Genomic DNA, 23,835 nt, shown 5'->3' on the forward strand with positions numbered 1-23,835 from the left:
GTTCAACATCCCCACATAGGTACAATGTGTGAAACCCATTTCTGGAATATTGCTAAAAACGTCATGAAACCATACTCACTCACTCCACACACACACTCCTCCACACACACACTGCCCCCAATGCACACTCACACACGCTCCATCACACACACACTGCCCCCAAGGCACACACACACTCCATCACACATACTGACCCCAACGCACACACACACTCCATCACACACACACACTGACCCCATTGCACACAAGCAATCACACACACACTGCCCCCAATGTGACACACGCACCATCACACACCCACTCCATCCCACACACATTGCCCCCAACGCACACACCTAGACTCCATCACACACATACTCTCCGCAACACACACTCACTCAGTCATCTACAACACACATTTACCAAGAGTTTCATGATGTTGTGATCTGTGTTGCAGTTGTTCGGCCACCAGAACCGAGCTGCAGCCATGGCCATGGTGTTCCTCATCTCTGCTGTCTTCCATGAATATGTCCTCATTATTTCCTTCGGCTTCTTCTACCCAGTCCTCTTTGTCATGTTTGCTGGAGCAGGATGTGAGTAGGCCAGAAAACATCAACACACACTGACCTCAGTTGAAGACAATCTCTGGGTTATACAAGTAGATGACTGTCTGGATTAAAGATGGTTTATACACTGTTTGGGTTAAATATTATTAGTGAATTGCCTGGGTTAAAGACGATTGAGTAACTGTCTGGGTTAAAGAAAAGTATTACACTGTCTGGATTAAAGATGATTAGTACTGTGCCTTGATTAAGGGTTTGATTAGTACCCTGCCTGGGTTAAATATGATTAGTAGACTGACTGGGTTAAATATGATTTGTAGACTGCCTTGGTTAAATATAATTAGTACTCTGCCTGGGTTAAAGATATTAGTACTGTGCCTTGATTAAGGGTTTGATTAGTCTGCCAGTGTTAAATATGATTAGCAGACTGACTTGGTTAAATATGATTAGTACTTTGCCTGGGTTAAATATGATTTGTAGACTGCCTTGGTTAAATATAATTAGTACTCTGTCTGGGTTAAAGACGATTAGTACTATGTCTGGGTTAAGGATAATTAGTACTCTGATTGGGTTAAATATGATTAGTGGACTGACTTGGTTAAATATGATTAGTACTTTGCCTGGGTTAAATATGATTTGTAGACTGCCTTGGTTAAATATAATTAGTACTCTGTCTGGGTTAAAGACGATTAGTACTATGTCTGGGTTAAGGATAATTAGTACTCTGATTGGGTTAAATATGATTAGTGGACTGACTTGGTTAAATGTGATTAGTACTCTGCCTGGGTTAAATATGATTAGTATTCTGCCTGGGTAAAAGATGATTAGTACTCTGCCAGGGTTAAATATGATTAGTGGACTGACTTGGTTAAATGTGATTAGTACTCTGCCTGGGTAAAAGATGATTAGTACTCTGCCTGGGTTAAATATGGTTCATACACAAACAGGGTTAAAAACAGTACACAACCTTTATTGTAGATGACCTATATTAAGATGAGAGATGATAACATGATGATAACAGTCAGTCAGTCAGTGAATTGACACACTCAGCAATATTCCCACTCTATGGCATCGGTCTGTAAATAATCGAGTCTGGACCGGACAATCCAGTGATCAACAGCATGAGCATTGATCTGCACAATTAGGAACCGATGAAATGTGCCAACCAAGTCAGGGAGCCTGATCATCCAATCCCATTATGCCTCTTATGACAAACATAGTTGCCTTTTGTGGCAAGCATGGGTTGCTTAAAGCCTATTGTACCCCGGACCTTCAGGGGTCAATGATGATATGAACACTCTGGGTTAAAAGATGATTAGAACAATGCAATCATTGTATGGCGATTAGTACTCTGCCGGGTAAAGGATGACTGTTTGCTGTGGTAAATACCTAAGATCAATTTAGGGACCAAAGTGAACTGCTTTTGAAACTAGCAAACTATGAATAGCTGCAATACTGCTGATGTAGCTTAAAACAATATGCACTGACTCACTTAATAAGTTGGGCGGTTGTTTAAAGATGTGCACTTATACAGATAAAGATGAATATGGAGCATTCTGTGAAATTTTATCCATTCAACACTCTGTCAGTTTGGTCATAATGAAAAGAAACCTGAACTTCTTTATTGCAGTTGGTTTTATTTTCCTGACGGACAAGGGGTCATCACGGAGCTGGAATGTGTTTCTGTGGGTGGCGTTGTTCATTGGCAATGGTCTCTTGATGTGTTTGTACAGCATGGAATGGTATGCCAGGAAAAACTGTCCTGTCAACTCTGTAAGTACACATCTGCAGTACTGTCTACTCTGTAAGTACATGTCTGCTCTCATGTCAACTCTTTATGTACACATCTACTGCCCATCCTGTCATCTGTGTAAGTACATCTCTGCTGTCCCATTAACTTTGTAAGTACACGTCTGCTCTCCTGTCACGTCTGTAAGCAGACGTCTGCTGTCCTGTCATCTGTGTAAGTACATGTCTGCTGTCCTGTCATCTGTGTAAGTACATGTCTGCTGTCCTGTCATCTCTGTAAGCCTATTGAGTGTAAGCCTTCTGTCCTATCAACTTTGTAAGAACATGTCTGCTCTGCTGTCAAGTCAGTAAGTATACATCTTCTGTCCTGTCAACTTGGTAACAATTCATGTCCTTTTTTTCTGTGATCCATGTATAAATGTGTCCCCACTCACCAGTGGCATGAATTACGTTTACTTAATACTATTTTCAAACATATCTGTATATTTTAGCTCAAAGTTACACCTACAGTGTTAATTAATAATCGATCAATATTTAGTTTACAAAAAAATATCAATATCCAAGATCCAAGTGCAGATACTGATATGCATGTGTATGAAGACTCGGTCTCGTCACCATATGGTTTAAATAATGCTGACGTAACACAAACTTCAACTCCATACTGATGTAGATCGACTCCCACAGTCTCTGCTGGTCCTCGATGTATGAAGTGCTCCTCAGGGGGTCATGTGCCATGGTTTCGTTATGTGTCTCAGTTATCCTTTGTTATGGATCCTATTCCTGGATCTTGACAGGATGATGTCATGTAGGTGATTTGGTGGGTTGGAGTTTGCACAGTAAACTGGCAGGATCTTGTAAAGGCAAGACATGACATGTAGTATTTGTTGTTTCAGGATAGTTTCGTCGACTACTTGATCCCAAGGTCATGGACGTGCATGATATGAGTATCGTCAGCGCAAGAGGCGCTGCTATGTCAGCGCAATGTGTCGACGACATTCACATCATAATCAACGTGTCCCTCAACGAACCCCAATCCCCATTGTAATACAATATTGCTCATTGATGCCTACATTGATGTTTTGACAGGATGTCAAACCGTACCTTTGTGATAGAAACATTCATTCAAGTCTTTCTTGCTGGTATCAACACGTTTGTCTCACTCATGCAATTGTTTTGTCATTATCAGCGTCAGTGTATCATAATGTCATAATTCATGGTGTAAATACCTTGTCTTAATTATATAGTCACAGATTTTAGTTTTCAAAATTAGGTCATCAAAATGGTACCTGTTTTTCATTAGTCATTCATCATTAAACACTGGGCACTGGCTGCTCAGTCGTCTTCAACATGACAACTGGCTGTGCAGAGTTGTCACCCTTTGTCATGTCCAGAGATTTACAGTTGTTGGTCCCCCATCACAGTAAAAGTGTTTCACATGTGAGCTTGATATCTGACTTGTGGGTAACACAAGCTGGTAACCACGGAAGACCAGCTTCATCTCTGTCTTTGGTCCAGCATTAAGATGACTTGTCAAGATATAACTGGAAAACTGTTTACAGTGTAAAAAGCACAATCATCCTCTCACTGATAAGTGTCAGCTCCTTGCAAACGAGCTGTGGGGTAGCCTAGTGGTTAAGACAGTTGCCTGTCATGCTAAGACCCGAGTTTGATTCCCCCATGGGTTCAATGTGTGAAGCCTATTTCTGGTGTCCCATGCTGTGTAATGCTGGAATATTTCTAAAAGTGGCATCAACCTGTACACACTCACTCACTCATTCACTAACTCCTTGTAAATATCTATTCATATTTTCTTTCATACATTTGCCAAGAGAGGCATTTTTATTATGATCACAATGTTTAATGTGTTTCAGGAATATATTATTTTCTTTTAATCCAATGGGTTGGAGTTGAAATGAAAGTAATTGTAAATATATATTTGTTTTAACATTAAAACATTCATTTAGCCGATCTTGATTGGAATTAAAATTCAAAGACTCTCCAAAAAGAAAAAAATATTATTTTGAATGTTTTCAGCATTTATTATAATGTTAGTCAGAAGGCTATCATTTATATAAAAAGATGTGCCTGCAGGCAAATATATTTAATACTTCAGTTAATGCATCTTGGAGTGAGACAGACCAGTAGACAGTGCGATCATTTGTCAACTGTCGACCAGTTGTATGCACATCTATCTACCATTCATACCTTGGGTGGCTGGGTGAGCTAGTGGTTAAAGTATTCACTTGTCATGTCGATGGTCCGGGTTCGATTCCCCCACATGGGTACAATGTGCGAAGCTTATTTCTGGTGTCCCCTGATATGATATCACTGGAATATTGCAAAAAGCAACGTAATGCCATTCCAGTCATTGACATTTTGAGAAAGCATAACACATATACTTCATGGCGTTTCAAATCCTAAATTCACTTCTTGTATTTCCAAGAAGGTATTTGACAGAATAACATCCAGATTGGACCACAACAATGTCATAGTTTATTTAACATACTTCAGTAAGCAGTCCATAATTTGTTACCTCTTTTGAATGCAATACCTGATATCATCTGTAAAGAACTTGTTGATTAGCATATGATATCTGTGTAAGTTTGTGAAAGTAATAATGAAAACAAAATGTTGAATTGTTTTGATGTTCTGAAAATTGGTCTTGTGTAGTAAGTTCATGTCATATATTATATGTTTTGTGATTTTATGCACACATTTAACAGAGCAGGGGATGACTTGTCATCTTGTAATTATTGCACTTGTTTTTAGGATTTCTGTGGTGTAATCACCTGAATGAACATAAGAACATCAGCAATGAACGCTGTGTTTTTACTTGATATTTACTGAGTTGTTTTGAATTTATGTTGTTGATTTCCATTCCACTGTTGTGAAGATTGTCTCTTCACTTCAGAGTGTCATAATAGTCACCTAGTGCAGTGCCATCTTACTGCTGGAAAACAAACTGAAGACAATCCTTCACCTGTCCTTGACCTCACTTGACCTACCCTTCCCTTGGCCTTCACCTTCAGAATACGTGTCTTTGAAATCAGGAATATATTTTTCATGTTTTATTTGTTTCTAACAATAGGACCAGACTATATCACATAAACAAACACTCCAGAAATACAGAGCTCCAGAGGTTTGTTTGTATAGCATCTGATATGCAGGTGATACAAGTGGCATATTTCTGTATGTATAGAGCTGGATAGACTGTCACTGTATGCACTGGGTGGGTGTGGTATCCAGTGGCATTATTTGTATGTACATATGCATGTATAGTCAGATATCTTGTATGATGTGTATATCATGCTGTTCTGCAGTGTGTATAATGAAGTTCATATGCCATCATTCAGAGATTAGATGACCAATGTCAAACCAAGGCTATTCTTTATGCAATATTTGTCACTGTATGCCTGACCACGACCAGTATTTCTGCAATGTTAGTTTGAGTACAAGCATTTATTGAACTCTCCACTCTGAGGGATCAAGCACAAGTTAGTTGTATTATGTTATGTGTGGCAAGCTCTGATGCTATTGTGATGACTCAGCCTCGATGATATTTGGTATTGTCGCCATTCTGTTATATCTCTGTTCCATCAATAGATCTCCTTTGCTGGAATGTTTCCATGGTAACGAGGAATAAAAATTGTATTGTGCAAACCTGTTGTTAAAATAATACCATTTTATTCAAATAGTTAAAGGTTAAGAAAGAGTTTTGCTTGGGATCTTACTTAGAAACCACATGAATCTTTCCGAGACACAAGTGTCCATTTTCACACAAGCTTGCAGATACTGTTTCCTTGGGATGAAGTAGAGTAGGTTGTTTTAAGCCACATTAACTGTATTGCAGTTATTTGCAGTTAGAAAATCAAATATTTCCTTTTGAAACACATGTATAATAATGGCAATGATGAGGATCACTAAAATTTTAGTTCATAATCTCATTCCATATAGTGTACGAAATAGTTTCCAAATTTAGCTGGCCGGTGGGCTAGTTGCTAGTCTTGTAAAGCTCACTCTGTGTACATAGCACTTTGATGTTTGTGTAAGTGTTGCTTAAATTGTCCTTTATTTGTCAACAAATATTCAACCTCTCTGTAAAAACATTTCAATCTTTGATAATGAATATATTTTTGATGCAGTTAATTTTTGTGATGTTAGACATGCATCTTCTATGCATATCTAGTGAAGTCATGCTCATGTTCTCTCTAGTCAGTCCAAGACTTTCATGTCTATTAATTTACTTCAATCAAAATAATGAAGCATTTCAATTCCATATCAAATTATTAATTAATTTGCAATTATATGCAATGAAACTGTCAACAAAATCTTTAACACAGTGCAGTGTGAAGCGTATTAGGAGCTGGTATCAGGACATATCATCTTAAAGACCAATCTCAAAGCATCAAATCTATGAGTGCCCCAACAGAAAACTGACCTTTACATCTATATCTCTTGTGTATGTTGCTGATTTTAAAATGAAAACCATCAGGAACAGATGCAATAAGTGTTAGGTTCAACCATGCTGGGACTAAGTTTGTTTGGCTGTCTCACAATCTCAGAAAACAAATATGACTGGCACATGTATTGATAATATTAAATACCCTGCTCTGTTAATCCTCTAAGCCTCTATGAATTATTATGCTCAATTGAATGGAATATAACGAGTGCGGCATTATATAAAATCAGACACACAAACACACAAAAGTAATATCATTTGTGGGAAGAATTTCAGATTACAAAGATAGTTTGTGTACAATTTAACCAGAGATGTTCCAGGATGTTGTTCTAAGCCAATGGGTGTCAATCACAGGTTTGAAATTACAGACTACCAGCCCAGATGATGCCATACTCCAAAAATATATACTGTAAATATTGCAGCCATGTTTGCACCGTTATTGTGAATAATATACTCTGCTCACAAGATTGCCAAGAAAACCGATCCTTTCATGTGACTAGAGATCATGTGTTTCATGATCATGAACTCTAGCAGGATTGCAGAATCAGGTGATCTGGTCTCTGAAATAGTACCAATACCATATTTGTGTGTTGGTGCAGTGTTTCAACAATGATTGTGTATAATTCAAGCCAAAGACTGCTTCCTTGTCCCAATCTTGTAGAGCGATTTATTTGTTATGCTAAGTGTTTCTGTCTTGGAGCCCTGTATTATTTAGACTTTATCGATTTACAATTTGTACTGCAGTGACTGGAATTTGTGTATTTTTGTGTCTTGCCACCTTGTTAGCATTTAGAGATGCATTTATTTTCAAATGCCAGAATATTTACCAAAACAAAATAATTGATGATTCAGCTTTTGCTCAGAGAAATGTTCTTAGTAACATTTGGCAGCGTAGTGACGTCATGTTTGTAATGTTTATGTGATATATTGTCACTAATGTTTGTGAATTCAATAGCTTTAGTATTCTGTAAGTTACTGAAAATTTTGTTTAAACTTTTTTACAAGTATTTCATTTTGATGTGATATGCACACGGATAAGATGGTTTTTGTAATGTTGAACTTAGCAGGTCGATGGAACCTTGATATTATTGACAAAATAGTTATTTGTAGGGACCATGGATTTCTCAGGGGGTTTAATTTGGCCCACTTTCAAACAGCTTATCCTTGAGAGTTATCTCCTTTGACCTTATCATTTTGTTCTATTATTTATCATGAGTTGACATGTGTATTTATATAAAAAAAACGATGTAGACAGTTCTACCGTTTCTGGCTATTGTCCTTGTACAAGGTTTTGTCCTGTATATAAATAATTTTATACTAATTATTATGTGAGTTGTATGCTCCAACATTAACCTCAACATCTCATGAGCTGATGCTCCATGTTCATCAGTGTTTGTACCTCCATTGTCAACTAAAAGGCGTTGTGTGATGCTGTCAGCAGAGATGCCAAACTCATGGTGTTATTGTTAATTTTAGCCTAAAACTATACCAGTGTGATCGTAGTAGAAATTCTATGAAGTCTAAAGAAAATTCATTAAAGTTAAGATATCTGGACAAAAACATATATTTTTGTCAGTGAAACACATTTTCAGACTTCACTTTCACATCACTTAACACTCATCAAATTTAATGACATTTTTGAAGTGGTATCATTGCAAGTAACAAACATAATTTTAGCAAAATTGTCCAAATCAAAAGCTGGTTTGTCAGAAAAAGATGGAAAATGATGATCCTGTCTGAACGATTTAACAATGTGACCAGCTCCTTCTGTTCAGTTATACAAAATTGGTATGTGAAATTAAAATTAGTGTAATTAATAATAATAATTAATTAGTGTAATCTTATCTTTCAGATTTTAAGCATTTAGTTGACTTACTATTAATTTTCTAATTTTTTTTATCCTTTAAGCGACTTGCAAAACTGTGGGTTTGACATCTCTGTCAGTAGTTTGAACCAACAAGTCCTCAGACCATTTAAATGTTAGCTTATACAACCACCTAGGGCAGTAGGGTAGCCCAGTGGGTAAAGGGTTCACTCATCACTGATGACCTAGATTTGATTCCCTACATATGTACAATGTCTGACGCCCATTTCTGCTGTCCCCAATCATGTTACTGAGTATTACTAAATGTGGTGTAAAACCAAACTCACTCTCTATACAAAGCATCTCTCAGGCAGAGTATGTCGATGATATTCTATTGTCTAATCTACTCATAATTTCAAAGTCATGAAACGATCAAATATATATAGTAAGATCATGCACCAAGTGAGGGTAAGTTGACCTTAGAGAGTGATGAATTTCTGCGTTCCAATGTGTCTCCAACAAAAGCGTCTGTGTAAGCACACACTGATGTATTTATGTGCACACTGTATGATGTTGGGACTGTATGTAATATATGGCTGGGGAGGAGGATTTTTATGGAGAAGCATGTACAATGTGAATGAGGTCCCTAAATATATGTGCAAAGTAAGTACACATGACTCCCCCTGCATGTCATATACAAAAGTGACTGCAGTAGTATCTAGAGAATCGTGTCTATTGTATATGAGAGGTCCTTAACTGGTCTGAGTGAGTGAGTAAGTTTAGTTTACACCACGATCCGCAAGTCCTTCTATATCATGGTAAATAAGCGGTCTGGCTTGAAGGTGAATGTAAACAGACTGTCACACGAAGCTGAACTCCATGTTCCTGTAATCAGAACATATAATAGATCTATATGATCTCTGCTGTAATACAGTTGTAAGTATGTACATAGAAGTGTCTGAACAACACAGACCAGTCAGGCAGGGTCTGTCAGTTTAACCTGTACAGGAAGTGTCAATATTCCCAACCTCATCAGTGAATTAATTGAACCATCCTAAATATTAGCAACACTGAATTTTGCTGTATATTTCCAGAGCCTTTGGAATAAATATTTTAGAAGTATGCTTTTGTTGGCTTCCTATTTATAGATGATGTCTTCATTACCATTAAACTTACCATTAAATTAAAGTAAGCTTTTAGGCCATATGCAGCGTTGGAAAAAAACGCCAGCCCAGAAGCGATTGTTAATGAGTGAGTTTAGTTTTACGCCACTCTCAGCAGTATTCCAGCAATATGGCGGCGGTCTGTAAATAACCGAGTCTGGTCCAGACAATCCAGTGATCAACAACACGAGCATCGATCTGCGCAATTGGGAACCGATGACATGTGTTAACCAAGTTAGAGAGACTGAACACCCGATCCCGTTAGTCGCCTTTTACAAGCATTGTCGCCTTTTGTGGCAAGCATGGGTTGCTGAAGGCCAATTCTATTCCGGGACCTTCACGGGTCGATTGTTAATGTATTTCCCTGGTCCTGTCAAATACAAGCAGGCCCCTGTGCCCTTCAGTGAAGTTTGTCCTTTTCTCAGCTGTAGTATTCCCCTGAATGTTTTCTTTGTTAATGTACAGGAACAGTCCATGACCCATCATGTTACCATAACTTACAATTTCACGTCCTGGTATTTCAGACGAATTTCCAAGGAATGTCAACACCAGTTTAAACAAATAAATCTATCCGGGCCTAGCCGAGAGCCGCGATGCGGTCCTATACAGTCAAGACATGACCCTGCATCGCGGCCCGCGATGCAGGGTCATGTCTTGACTGTATAGGACCGCATCGCGGCTCTCGGCTAACACTGGCCATACTGGATCATTTGTTCCCGTGTTTTGTTGCCCTGATAAAGATGAACTGGACCAGTTCGCTCCAATCACAGGCATATACGAAGACTGGTCAGTTTCGTTCTGCTGCGCAACCCATTTTGCGCTACACTTTGCCTGTGCTCCAATGAACTGTGAAATTGTTAGGAGTGCGCAGTGAAGATCCAGGTTAGAGCTGCTCTTCAGTAGCTCCATGCTTGGGATCTGGTGGTGAGGCTCGCTGACTGGGCTGACACACGTCAACAAATCCCAATTGCTTCAATGTTTTGCCCGATAATTGGTTTACGGAACAACTTCCTTCGACAAATGGTATTATTTATAAGCATTCACCTCTCCTCCCAAAGAACATGTTCCCCTCGTTTAAAAGAACTGATACTGTGAAAGTCTGAGCTGGGCTTCCTTTCACAAAGCACTGAGGTGATAGTAAGTCACTAATGTAACCGTAATGCATTGTGAAAGAATGGGAGTTAAGGTTAACCCTAGTAAATGTTGCTTCGTGAAAGGAACCCCTGGCGAGGGCGGGGATAGGGTGGTCAGGCTCACTAACATGGCAGATACTTGTCGTCGTGTCATCGTGTCCTAGTTCCTTACATCCGTGTTCATGTCATCAATCACTGGACTGTCAGTCCCCACGTAAAACGCACCCATCATATAGTTGCAATATTGAACATGGAGAATTTTCTGGGATTCGTCTTCTTTTCAATTTTGAGTGCAACGTTTCAATGCTTGTTCTGACCCCATCACGAGGTAAAATTGAACAGCAACAGCTAACAGGGCTAATTAATCAGCAAGTTTGTATAATTAGTATCTATACATTTCCAAGTTAATCCAGTAAGTTTGCAGTAAACAATATCCATGATAACTTATGATCCTGCTGGCCACGATACCTGTATCGACTGAGCTCCATGCACTGTGCCGTCAATAGCATTGTGACTTCATAAGCACTGAAACCCAGACAACTCTGCATGTTCATCAAATGGCATCTTTTAAAAAGCTCATCAAAGCATGTGTACCTGGAATACTGATGTGTGGCGCTTTCACTATAAGGAAAACCCATCTGAATTCAGTTTGAAGCAAGCACATGTTACACGACTTCTATTCAACCTTTTCAGGAGTTTTAAATACCACCAACATCAACAAATGTTCTGACTGTAAAATCTTAATGTCAGTTTAAGGACATATTTTTCTCGACCCACCTTAGACGGGAGAAGGGTGTCTGTTGACTTACATTGTTTGAATACACGATGTGTAAGATTCAAAGGCAAACACAATATTCTAACAAAACCAGAGGGCGTTTCCTACCTATTTTACTTGACTATCCACTCTCCGAGTCAACATTGACCCATTTCCACGAGCTCTACATGCTTTTATCACGAGCGGAGGTCATGAACTTCATGCATATTCAGAAGGCAGATGTGATCAAGGGCTTTGCTATGTATGTATTATCTACTGTTTAATAAAACATGTTTTTGTGCGTATATATTTGCTGACCCTCTCGCACGACTTGTATTGTGCCAGGTACGAAAGGGTAAACAGGCCAGGGGAGATAGTCCTAACAGACTCACACACTTGACCAGACTCACATAGTGCGACAGAGCAGTTCATATTGGCAGATAGGATATATCATGAGAGTTGAAGTGTATGTGTTTAGTGTCTGTATAATACTTTCTCTTCTTGGCTCATTTCGAAAGCCACTCGTGAATACACCTTCAGCAACCCATGCTTCTCATAAAAGGCGACTAACGGGATCGGGTGGTCAGGGTCGCTGACTTGGTTGACACGTCATCGATTCCCAATTGCGCAGGTCGATGCTCATGCTGTTGATCACTGGATTGTCTGATCCGCCGCCACATAACTGGAATATTGCTGAGTGCGGCGTAAAATTCAAGTCACTCAATCATAACTGATACATGTATGTGTGTATGTATGTATGTATGTATGTATGTATGTATGTATGGATGGATGGATGGATGGATGGATGGATGGATGGATGGATGGATGCATGGATGGATGCGTGCATGCATGGTGTTTGTGAATTTGTGAACAGACGTGTTTCTTTGTGGAGGGTGCGTGCGCTAGTTACGAGTCCACTAAAATACCATCCGCCAGTGGACATTAACATGTACTCCTTTCACAAACAGTATAGCGACTCCAAGTCTGCCAGTCCTTGTTCTGTCCCCGCAAAGCCCAGCACCAGGCACGGTAACAACAAGTACCGTCTCACAAAGCCTCTTGGCCTAACGAGACCAGAGATCCAACTACTGATCTTCCGCCCTCCCAGCAAACGCTTGATCCACAAAGCCAGTCAAGTGGTTGGAAAACACTTTATTTGTATATGGTTCTTAAGCATGTTGGTTTGAACTTTTGGTGTCTGTGCCAACTTGACAATATTTAGTAATACTCCAGCAATACCACGACGGGGGACACCAGAAATAGGCTTCACGGGGTGTACTCATGTGGGTATCGAACCCGAACCTCAGCGTAATGAGCAGACACAAGGAATGGGTTTCACACATTGTACCCATGTGAGGAACCGAACCCGGGTCTTCGCCGTGACGAGCGAACCCCTTAACCACTAGACTACCCCCACCTCGTATGTGTAACTGTCAAGACCAAAATAATTCCCTTTCGAAATCATCTCACGTTATCTTCTGTAGCATTATCCCTTGCAGTTATCTCTAGGACATAGTTGTATAAAATTACTGACCTTGTGCAGTGTTATCACTCGCATCATGGAGTAGTGGTATATAAATATATTCATCATTAATTATCGCCACAAAGAGCGATGTCATCATATTTTCCTAACACCTTAATGCAAATATATCGATATCAACCAAACAACACTACACAGCCTGTCCATTTTACAAAACAACGCCACACTGTATGCAAAATAAAATCTTTATTAAATAAGTTTTTATTGTACACTATCATGTATATATTTGTAGAAAATCTGAATACCTGATATATGGAAATGAAAATGTATCTGTCGGACAACTAACCGAACAATACACCTGAGCACATCTTCTATTACATGTGGGGTTATGTATTAAGGAAGAATTTATATATCGATTGTAGTAGAGATAATTAATTTGGTGGCTTTTTTTACACTATTACTGTAGGACAATACATCATTAATTATTACTCCATGACAGCAGCGTGGTCCATATTCCAATATTTGCAAGCCAATGTTGGTATATTATTAAATATCAACCAAACAACACTACACAGCTTGTCCGTTTTACAAAACAACGCCACACTGTATACAAAATAAAATCTTTATTAAATAAGTTTTTATTGTACACTATCATGTATATATTTGTAGAAAATCTGAATACCTGATATATGGAAATAAAAATATATCTGTCGGACAACTAACCGAACAATACACCTGAGCACATCTTCTATTACATGTGGGGTTATGTATTAAGGAAGAGTTTATGTTCATTGGGAAAATATGTGATCTTATCGGTTACAGACAATTTGGAACAGCTCATATTTGATACGTAACTTGTCTTTTGCCATTTCTTTGCGGGTCCATCCTCTTTTTCGGTTTATTCACTATGTTTGCGTACCGCTTTGTCACTGTATACGATAAGAAGGTGTAATAGGTTTTTTGAATGAAGCCATACATTTTACTGACCATTCCAAAACGTTAAGGACACCCTGGTTCTTCTATACTGTCGCATACTGTTCTGACAATCTCGCGACAGTAATACTGAAACAATAGTGTTGTCCTTAATTGTTGTATTTTTAGTTTGAGGCAACCTGGATATTTTCTAAATCCATATGTGTATACCTAGACCAGTGTGCAAAGTTTGAATGGATTTCAAAGTGTTTGTACAGTGTCCAAGCTGCTTGAAGAACACCGTAAACTAGACAAAATCTACTGATTATGCAGGTGAAGTTGACAATATGTATGTATATGTACACGTGTAGATCAGTGAGTCCGTCAATGTGCGTTGTCAAAACTGAGTATCTGGAACCTCTGTTTATCCGGACTGAAATCGTCCGGATTAACGAAGCGTTGTCGTTGTACATCTTCCACCCTGTTCTACCAGTGGTCGTAAAGACATGTTTCTGGTTTCAAGGGTTTTCATTTTATATGGGTTCAAATTAAAGGTAATCTTTAGTGAAATATGAAATACATATACATATATACTACCCAAAGGAATATAAGGACAGACCGAGAGATTACAGCCTGAGAGATTAACGACAGTTTATGATACAGTCGGGTGATCCGTTACTTCTTTTGAGTAGCATATATAATCCCTGTATACACACTGAGACACATTCATCAGTCCCAGAGTTTGGTACACTTGTACCATATGTGCATCAACACAATAGCTGACTGAGTGAGTATAGTTTACGCCGCTTTTAGCAAAATTCCAGCTATATCACGGCGCGGGACACTCGAAATGGGTTTCACACATTGTACCAATGTGGGGAATCGAACCCGGGTCTTCGGCGTGACGAGCGAACGCTTTAACCACTAGATTACGCCCAGACACCCCACAATGCCTGAGGTAAAACGATATGCACGTTGTGGTTTAGAAAACACGTCCATGAAATCAGCTCTCCCTTACACAAAATTTGTATTATCATTTGGATGATTTCAAATTTAAACCTTTGAATCCCTCAAAGGTCTCTCATCCATCAATGTAGTGTTATGAGATTTATTCAGATTTTAAGTGGCGAAAATCCCAGGGAATTCCCAATCCTAAATCACTCTATTCTTTCACTATGCGGATCAAAGACAGACGTATGTATCCATCACTTTCTTTGTCTATTGTCCGTTTGGCTAAGCGGGCCGATGAACTCAATTTCTAACACGAAAACTAATAAACAAGCAGCGCCCAATGAAACGCTGGTCGTAATGAAAACCATAGGCAAACTCTATAACATTTTACAAACTTTCATCAAAGTCTGACAAAGTTTGAAAATTCACTATTTGTTACAAGGAAGGAGTGCAAAGAGAGTAACAGTCAGGTGTACGTGAAACGTGCACAGTTGCCAAAAAAGCTATTGATTCATTTACATGTGCTGTTCCGTCGCCATCTTTTCTCACACATCTGGCTGACCCTTGCTTTGCTCCCCACCCTCGTAACAAAAAGTGAACTGTCAATACATGTATTTTAAACGATTTGTTTGGGGGGGGACATAAATTCTGCATAAAAAAATCCGAGCTGGTCTGTTGTTTTAATTATGATCAGCGTGTCATTGAGTGTTATGCCTCTATTAGTTTTCGAGTTAGATAGCAATTCATCAACCCACTTTATAGTCAAGCGCCCTATACCTAATACACAGATGGAGGATATCATGTGCATGTAGACTGATATTGGAATGAACTTGTCGAACGTACACTAGTCAATTAAAAACTAAGGAACATCGACACTCTCTGAGCTGCAATACCTTCTCGCCATGACAAATTACCATAGTCATATAAAATATCAGCTGTTCTGTAGCTTGTTTTGAGTGGTACAATCGGGAGTGTCTAGCTGTTTCCGGACTTCGGTTTGGTCAGTTTGTTGCTGTTGATTTAAATACCAGTCCGACAAGTGGTATTAACTTTTTCATAGTCGATGAGATCTTCATAGGGTGGAATGTTAGCCATGTCCATCTTCACCTGGTAGAAAAGAAATACATTGTAACTTTACTTGCTGCTCTGTTTGTTTGTTTGTTTGTTTGTTTATCTCAGCAATGTTCCAGCTTTATGGTGGTGGTGTGTAAATAATAGAGTCTGGACCAGACAATCTAGTGATCAACAGCATGAGCATCGATCTGCACAATTGGGATACGATAGCATGTGTCAACCAAGTCAGCGAGTTTGACCACAAGATCCCGTTAGTCGCCTTTTACGACAAGCAAGAATTACTGAAGATCACTTCTAACCAGGATCATCACAGGTTTAAAAGGGGATGGACCAGAAACCCAGTGACTGACCTCATGTGCACGAATCAAATAACATGACATGTAAATAGGAAGTAAACGTCACGCTGTCTGACCATCTGATCTCTCTAGTCGTCAGGTTCTACAGATGTCGGTTGCTGAGGACCTTTATCGTTATCCGAACTCATCACATGTGTCCAGGGGATCCGAATTCTCCATACGAGCACACGCAAGTCTTTTTTTTTCGCCACTGTGAATGCTAACTCAACACAAGCGAACGCGACACAGCAGTATCGAGAAATGTAGAACAACACTCCACACGGCGTTATACTGACGGAATGGAATGGCTTAACGTCATTTACTACTCAAAAAATGTTAAGGACTACCTGATTGTTACTGGAAAGGCATTAACATACGCGTGAGAGATCAACAGCAGTATTATAACAGAATGGCATCGTCCTTGATCGTCTTCAGAAAGTACCAGCTACAGAAAGCTATTGTTAGGACGTGCTGAAAGAGTTCACTCAATTTAATTCGTTATTACCGTGGGTCGTTTTACGCATTTTAAATTTTAAATATAAAACAGGCTAACAACCAAACACTTCATTAAAATACATTCGTTATAAAGGTAGCTACCTGAATATGAAAACCGCTATCTCGACATAACACCAAATCTTGTTTCAACACAATAGTATCTCCGTGAAGCTACGGTTATAACAAATGAAAAAGGGCAACTAATAACTTCGTTCATTTTAGCAGTTGTTCGTTATTTCGACTAAAATATACACAGCATACGACAGGGACAAAACACACTTCGTAATATCCGCCAGTTCGTTATAAACTTATTTTGCTATATTTTACTAACGTCCACGCAGCCACACAAATGAGTGAGTTGGATATAACGAGAGTTGGACAGTATCTCTGAGGTACATATCGAGGATACTATGCGTTAGTATTCTGGGCCCTTATTCTCGAAACGTTTGTATCCCTAAGAATTCTTAACTTTGATCGTAACCAATGTATTAAGAATGCGTGACGTCCGCAGGGCTACGAACGTTTCGAGAATAGGTAGCCTGTTTACTACCCTATCTTTCCGCTCGTCAAGAAAGGTCCAATACCATTTCAACAGAGGCATCATCATCGTGACGGCGCATCTGTAACCATTATGACGTCATACGTCTATTGGTAGTACACTAGTGTAATATGAAAATATTAAATATAATATAGATATAAATGTAACACAAAAATATTACACTGCAGCATCTTCCACGGGCTAGTGAGTGAGTGAGTTTAGTTTAACGCCGCACTCAGCAATATTCCAGGTATATGGCGGTGGTCTGTAAATAATCGAGTCTGGACCACACAATCCAGTGACCAACAACGTGAGCATCGATCTGCACAATTGGGAACCGATGACATGTGTCAAGCAAGTCAACGAGTCTGACTACCCGATCCCGTTAGTCGCCTCTTACGACATAGTCGCTTTTTATGGCAAGCATGGGTTGCTGAAGGCCTATTCTACCCCGGAACCTCACAGGTGAATGAAAATAATACACTGGTACCGACACTGTTAATTATAAACAACCCATGCGGATGCCGCTGCAGACGCTTTTTCTCGAGTTCAAAACTTCACGGGTCTCCGCGGGCTAGTAATAACGCGACTTATTCGCCCGTGGAAAATTCCGCAGTGTAAAATTCTTACGGCAATGCTTCACTACTGTAATACCGCTAGACGTGTGACGTCATGATGGTTCAGAGTTCTGACGTCACAATATTAATGCCGCTATCGTAATGGTACAAGCCCTTGCTTGACTCACTGAAAGCTGAGAGTCCTCACACTGTAGGCAGTGTAGCCGCAGTTTCTAATAGTATCAATTTGTGTTGCAGAATAATAACACTAAACTCGCTTCCATTAAATACCAGATTTATCAAACTCGTGAAATATTTAGTATCAAACTCGCTTTCGCTCGTTTAATAAAACGGTATTACACGGAAGGTCGTTTAGTATCTTCTGTCTGTTACATCAGAGTAAGCAAAAGTACCGTTATGTTGGAACTGCTCTAACTGTGGGTTGCCCTCTTTAGACGATGTCGATGTGGACTTATTACACAAAGCTACTAACATTACGGAACATCTCACAAAACAAATATGCAGTTGTGTCCAGTGAGCAGCACCGAAGACAGTTACACACTTAACGTATTCCAAGACTATTTCAAGCCTTGTGGACGCAACGTCTCAGACCTAGTCTCAGCGTCTTCGACAGCTATGCCACCATGACTCTTTCATAATGGCGACTTCGAGTTACATGTATAAAATAGGAGTTAACAGACGTTATTTGGACCAACCTTCTCGGCAGCTTTGAAAACTCGCATAAGATTCCTCCCCGCCAGTTTCTGAAGTTCCTCCTCGGTCCAACCACGTCCCACAAGTTCCGCAAACAGTTTAGGATAGGTAGACACGTCTTCCAGTCCCACTGGTAACCTTGACAACAAAGAAATACATCCTCGAGAATCCTGGGAATTACATCCGCTGTTGGATAAATACCATCGTAGGAAGTGACGTCACGATCACAGTCGTTCTTAACAGTAAGCCACTACTGAATATCTCTCGCATGTAACTGGATCAGACTCGAAATGAAGTTATTTATCATACAAGAAAGGAGGTATGTACCCTAACAGGAACATGTAGGGTGAAAGAACAGGCAGTCTAAGTAAACTTAGTCTCAGCGTTATTCGTTACATTCCCCCACTGAGTCTAACAAACCCTAGTAGAAGGTCGCGTCAGGTAACCTTTGAGCGACTTATGAATGTCCAATCAGACGGATAAATAGATTTAACCAATCAGACAACACGTACTACATAGGGATCGGAGGGACTTACGAAATATTCGGGTCACTGACAGATATCTCCACAAACAAAAATCCGCATATAACTCAGTTACTTGACCGGCAGTATATACGCTTTGGGGTTTCTGTTGACATGGTCAACATTAGCTAATATTTCAGCAAGCTCTTGGTTGAATATTGCCCCAAACACAATCTTCTGCAACTGTTTACTCACCGTTGTCATGGTCGTAACGTGCGCCGTGTGCATCACCTGGAAGCGGGCGTACGCTAAATCGTTTGGGTGCGAACCTTTTCGAGATAAAACGTTCACAAGGTATTTGCGAATGTCCACTTTCGCGATTTGGTAAGCTGTGTTCTGATTGGTCAATCTCAAACGGGACGGGGTGCGACCTCCCGTATGGTTTTGTTAGACTCAGCAGAGGAGTGTAACGGAGAGTACCGAGGCTAAGTTTACTTTGACTGAAAGAACAGGTGGAGACAAGCGAGCGCCTCGTTCCGCCCAGAACGCAAGACGGGGAGACGCATGGGAAGCGGGGAACATAGTTTGTGGAAGACTTAAAACAGGTGGTATGAAAGCCCAGGTACTGGGGACCTACCGACCCCAGTTCCCAAAAGGAGACACACGCCCATGATTCCTCATAAAAAAACAAGGTCAAGTGCTGGGGATATATTCACAGAGTAGCAAAGGTGATGGTCAAATGAACGTACGTGGGCACTCCATCGTAATCAGCCCCGATGCCTACATAGTCCACTCCTATCAGGTTCTTGATGTAGTCAATGTGGTCTGAAAGAAACAATTCATTTTCAAGAAATACCATTTCACATAAACCCGAGACAGCGCCGAAGGATGGCGATTATACACCTATGATGTCAACACCGGCACCTCCCCATTATAACTCCTCGGAAATGGCTGTTTGGGTCCTTTACTGGCACAAGATCGACAAAAAGCTTAAACTTTACAGGATAGGTTGTATGGTTTTGATTCCAGGGGAAACAGAAGACACTATTTTGTTGTCATTACCTGATGGCATTGTTTCCAGTGATTACGCTGTGCCCATTTGCAAATACAATTCGATATTTTGGAAACTTATGCCACTGAATGGCGATTCAGTCAAATATACATGGGCTGAATACTCTCAACCCGGAAGGAACGTGTCTTACTATCGACATATCCGTACGTTCGAGATAACGAAACAGTTGCCATTGACGTCAGATGGAATAACCAAAGCACGAACGCAGACCCCCACCCCCTCCCCCAGCCCAATCCCCAAAATTAGCTCTTACCATAACATTTAATATACTACCCATGAAGTTTTAGACTCACTGAAGTATATGAATGGATATGTATATGGTTACAGGGAGGATGACTTTCTGCACTAATTTGGGGGAAACTTCATGCAGACGAAATGCACAAGCATCATGAATTAATGACAATAACCTTTCCATCTTTACGAATTCGTTTAACAATACATCAGTTCATGTGTGAACAGCTCCTTCAAACACTATGGAATATTTTTCCAAATCTAGTGTAGAACTGTTGACTGAAATGAGCAGCTATATTTACACTAGTGAGACTAAAGGTTTGATAGATCGCATAGCTATGATGTTTCCTGAAAACACAACCAAGTTCAGCTAATGCCAAGAGACAGGAAACGTGTTAGCAGGACCAGTTTTTGTTTATGTGATCAGTAAATCGGTGCACATGCCACTTATGTAGTCAGTTACGTACCTGCAACTTGCGCCAACGTGGCCTCGGTTTGGTTGTTAGGGTAACAATTGATATACAGGTCGAAGAAATTCACCATCACCACGCCTTGATTGATTTTCTGTTTCCAAAAGAGAAAGCACATGCAATAAAACTAAATTATGTGGCTCTTCCCTCTCTCCTGTGTGAAAAAATCATTTGTTCTAGATAATCTTTGAAAATGCAAATTATCTTCCTGGGGCTGGATTTAGGATTCTCTCTTTGCGCTAAGATAGTCGTAAGTTAATGTTAATATCTAGCACTTACGACAATCTTAGCGCTAAGAGAGCTTCGGAAATCTAGGCCCTGGTTTGCAACTCGCCCGTGAGAGCCTGGGTTACTTATGTGAAATGGTTATCGTCCGGTCATTATTTGGACTTGTTTCCACTTATGAAAGCAATCGGATTCCACATATCACTTCTGCCCTAAATCCTGGACATTTGAAATCATGTTAAAATTGAAGGTAGGCCCAAAGTATAATATGACCAATAGGCCGGTTCCATTTGGCCTGCTGAGGTATTTTCTGAAAAACAAGGTTTGATTCCGATAAAAATACATTCATGCCAACATTCTGTCCTTTTGTATACTACATATAGATCAGTGAAGATCCAAGTTAGAATTGATCGGTTGATTCGGTTGATACATGTTATCGTATCCCAATTGCGCAGATCGATACTTATGATGTTGATCACTGACCACCGTCATATAGCTGGAATATTGATGAGTGCGGCCTCAAACTAAAGTCAGTGTGAAGTAAGGGACTTGCTGACAAACGTACATAATCAGTGCAAACACGCCAGGGCCCAGATTTTCGAACCTCTCTTAGCGCTAAGGCAGTCGTAAGTTATGTTAATGTATGGCACTTACGACTGTCTTAGCGCAAAGAGGGCTTCGAAAGTCTAGGCCCAGGATCCTAGCGTGCCCACGTCGTGCAACTCTGTACAGGGAATTGTGACGTCTGAATTAGGGTTGGGTTTTGAAAAAAATTCGCATTGAGATATATTGCAATATGTGTTGGTGTATTGCAATTTGTATTGCACTATAAGTGTAACACATGGTTTAAGGTAATAAATTATTGTTTCCTTTCATCTGAGACAATGCCACTGGCCAATGTCAGGACTCTGATGTGACTGTACAAGAGATGAATTGAAAATGTTTCCAAATTGAAGACTTCGCTCTAAAGTTTTGAACTCGAGAAAAAGTGTCTGCAGCGGCATCCGCATGGGTTGTTTATCCTTAACAGTGTCGGTACCAGTGTATTATTTTCATTCACCTGTGAGGTTCCGGGGTAGAATAGGCCTTCAGCAACTCATGCTTGCCATAAAAGGCGACTATGCGTGTCGTAAGAGGCGACAAACGGGATCGGGTGGTCCGGCTCGCTGACTTGCTTGACACATGAAATCGGTTCCCAGTTGCAGATCGATGCTCATGTTGTTGATCATAGGATTGTGTGGTCCAGACTCGATTATTCATAGACCGCCGCCATATAGCTGAAATATTGCTGAGTGCGGCGTAAAACTCAACTCACTTAATATTTCTTATTCATATGGTTTAAAAGTCACCCAAATGCCGATGACTGATGAACACTCTCAAAACTATTCACGTAAAATGACATAAAGGAACTTCATCATCATGAAAATTACTGATCATGGTCACAGAAATTGCCGATCGTAACGGTGAACCCGTTAGCAAAAAGTGTACAGCAATATATCGTATTGTGAAGTTAAAGTTGCAATATACTGGATTACCGGTAACATCGTCCACCCTTTGCCACCTAGTTTAACTGACAGAGCGAATTGAGGTGGTTACCGTGAGGTTCACGACGTCGTCCACCGGTTTCACCTTACCACCTAGTTTAACTGACAGAGCGAATTGAGGTGGTTACCGTGAGGTTCAAGACGTCGTCCACCGGTTTCACCTTACCACCTAGTTTAACTGACAGAGCGAGTTGCAGTGGTTACCGTGAGGTTCAACATGTCGTCCACTGGTTTCACCTTACCACCTAGTTTAACTGACAGAGCGATTTGCAGTGGTTACCGTGAGGTTCAACATGTCGTCCACTGGTTTCACCTTACCACCTAGTTTAACTGACAGAGCGAGTTGCGGTGGTTACCGTGAGGTTCAACATGTCGTCCACTGGTTTCACCTTACCACCTAGTTTAACTGACAGAGCGAGTTGCAGTGGTTACCGTGAGGTTCAACATGTCGTCCACTGGTTTCACCTTACCACCTAGTCTAACTGACAGAGCGAATTGAGGTGGTTACCGTGAGGTTCAAGACGTCGTCCACGGGTTTAACCTTACCACCTCGTTTAACTGACAGAGCGAACTGAGGTGGTTACCGTGAGGTTCAAAACGTTGTCCAATGGTTTCACCTTACCACCTAGTTTAACTGACAGAGCAAGTTGCGGTGGTTACCGTGAGGTTCAAGAGGTCGTCCACCGGTTTCACCTTACCACCTACTTCTACTGACAGAGCGAGTTGCGGTGGTTACCGTGAGGTTCAACACGTCGTCCTGGACGTTGCGGTAATGGTTGCAGATGGTGAAGGCGGAAGAGTGGCTGAAGATGACGGGAGCCTCGGAGACTTCTAGAGCATCGATCATGGTTTTCCGGGCGACGTGGGAGAGGTCCACCAGCATACCCAAACGGTTCATCTCCCGGATCACAATCTGAAACATTCCCATACCGGCATTAACAACGTTTGTTATTGGCTTTAAATATTTGATTTTGGAACCGAGTTTCGGTATGATGACAAAGTGCCATTTAGAAAGAGGTCAAATGTAACATATGACTCAGAGCGGATACAGCTTTTTGCACATTTCATTCTCACCCGAGTTTCAATGGTCATTTAATAAACTTTCAGGACCAAAGGGAGGGTGCGCACCGCTGCAGCTCCATCAGGATCCGCCTATGTGTGTTATATACACT

At 40.4% G+C, this 23,835-nt stretch overlaps 2 protein-coding genes across 4 annotated transcripts in view; one reads left to right on the forward strand and one right to left on the reverse strand.

Annotated features, from left to right (window-relative positions):
* LOC137255746 (sterol O-acyltransferase 1-like) overlaps positions 1 to 4,304 on the forward strand; it is a 32,584-nt gene extending 28,280 nt beyond the window's left edge. For all 3 annotated transcript variants that reach the window (XM_067793254.1, XM_067793253.1, XM_067793255.1), the window contains 3 exons: positions 437 to 572; positions 2,173 to 2,315; positions 3,185 to 4,304. In XM_067793254.1, the coding sequence (XP_067649355.1) occupies positions 437 to 572; positions 2,173 to 2,315; positions 3,185 to 3,235 (330 nt within the window). In that variant the 3' untranslated portion in view covers positions 3,236 to 4,304. The remainder of the gene's footprint in view (positions 1 to 436; positions 573 to 2,172; positions 2,316 to 3,184) is intronic.
* An 11,367-nt stretch (positions 4,305 to 15,671) lies between these two features.
* The window catches only part of LOC137256094 (dipeptidase 1-like), a 31,153-nt gene continuing 22,989 nt past the window's right edge, over positions 15,672 to 23,835 (reverse strand). Inside the window, exons 6-10 of the mRNA XM_067793793.1 lie at positions 23,400 to 23,576; positions 20,892 to 20,988; positions 19,871 to 19,946; positions 18,663 to 18,798; positions 15,672 to 16,054 (exon numbers count right to left, since the gene is read on the reverse strand). Coding sequence (XP_067649894.1) covers positions 15,968 to 16,054; positions 18,663 to 18,798; positions 19,871 to 19,946; positions 20,892 to 20,988; positions 23,400 to 23,576 — 573 coding nt within the window. The 3' untranslated portion in view covers positions 15,672 to 15,967. The remainder of the gene's footprint in view (positions 16,055 to 18,662; positions 18,799 to 19,870; positions 19,947 to 20,891; positions 20,989 to 23,399; positions 23,577 to 23,835) is intronic.

Source organism: Haliotis asinina, chromosome 11 (assembly GCF_037392515.1).
Source record: "Haliotis asinina isolate JCU_RB_2024 chromosome 11, JCU_Hal_asi_v2, whole genome shotgun sequence".
Lineage (NCBI taxonomy): Eukaryota > Metazoa > Mollusca > Gastropoda > Lepetellida > Haliotidae > Haliotis > Haliotis asinina.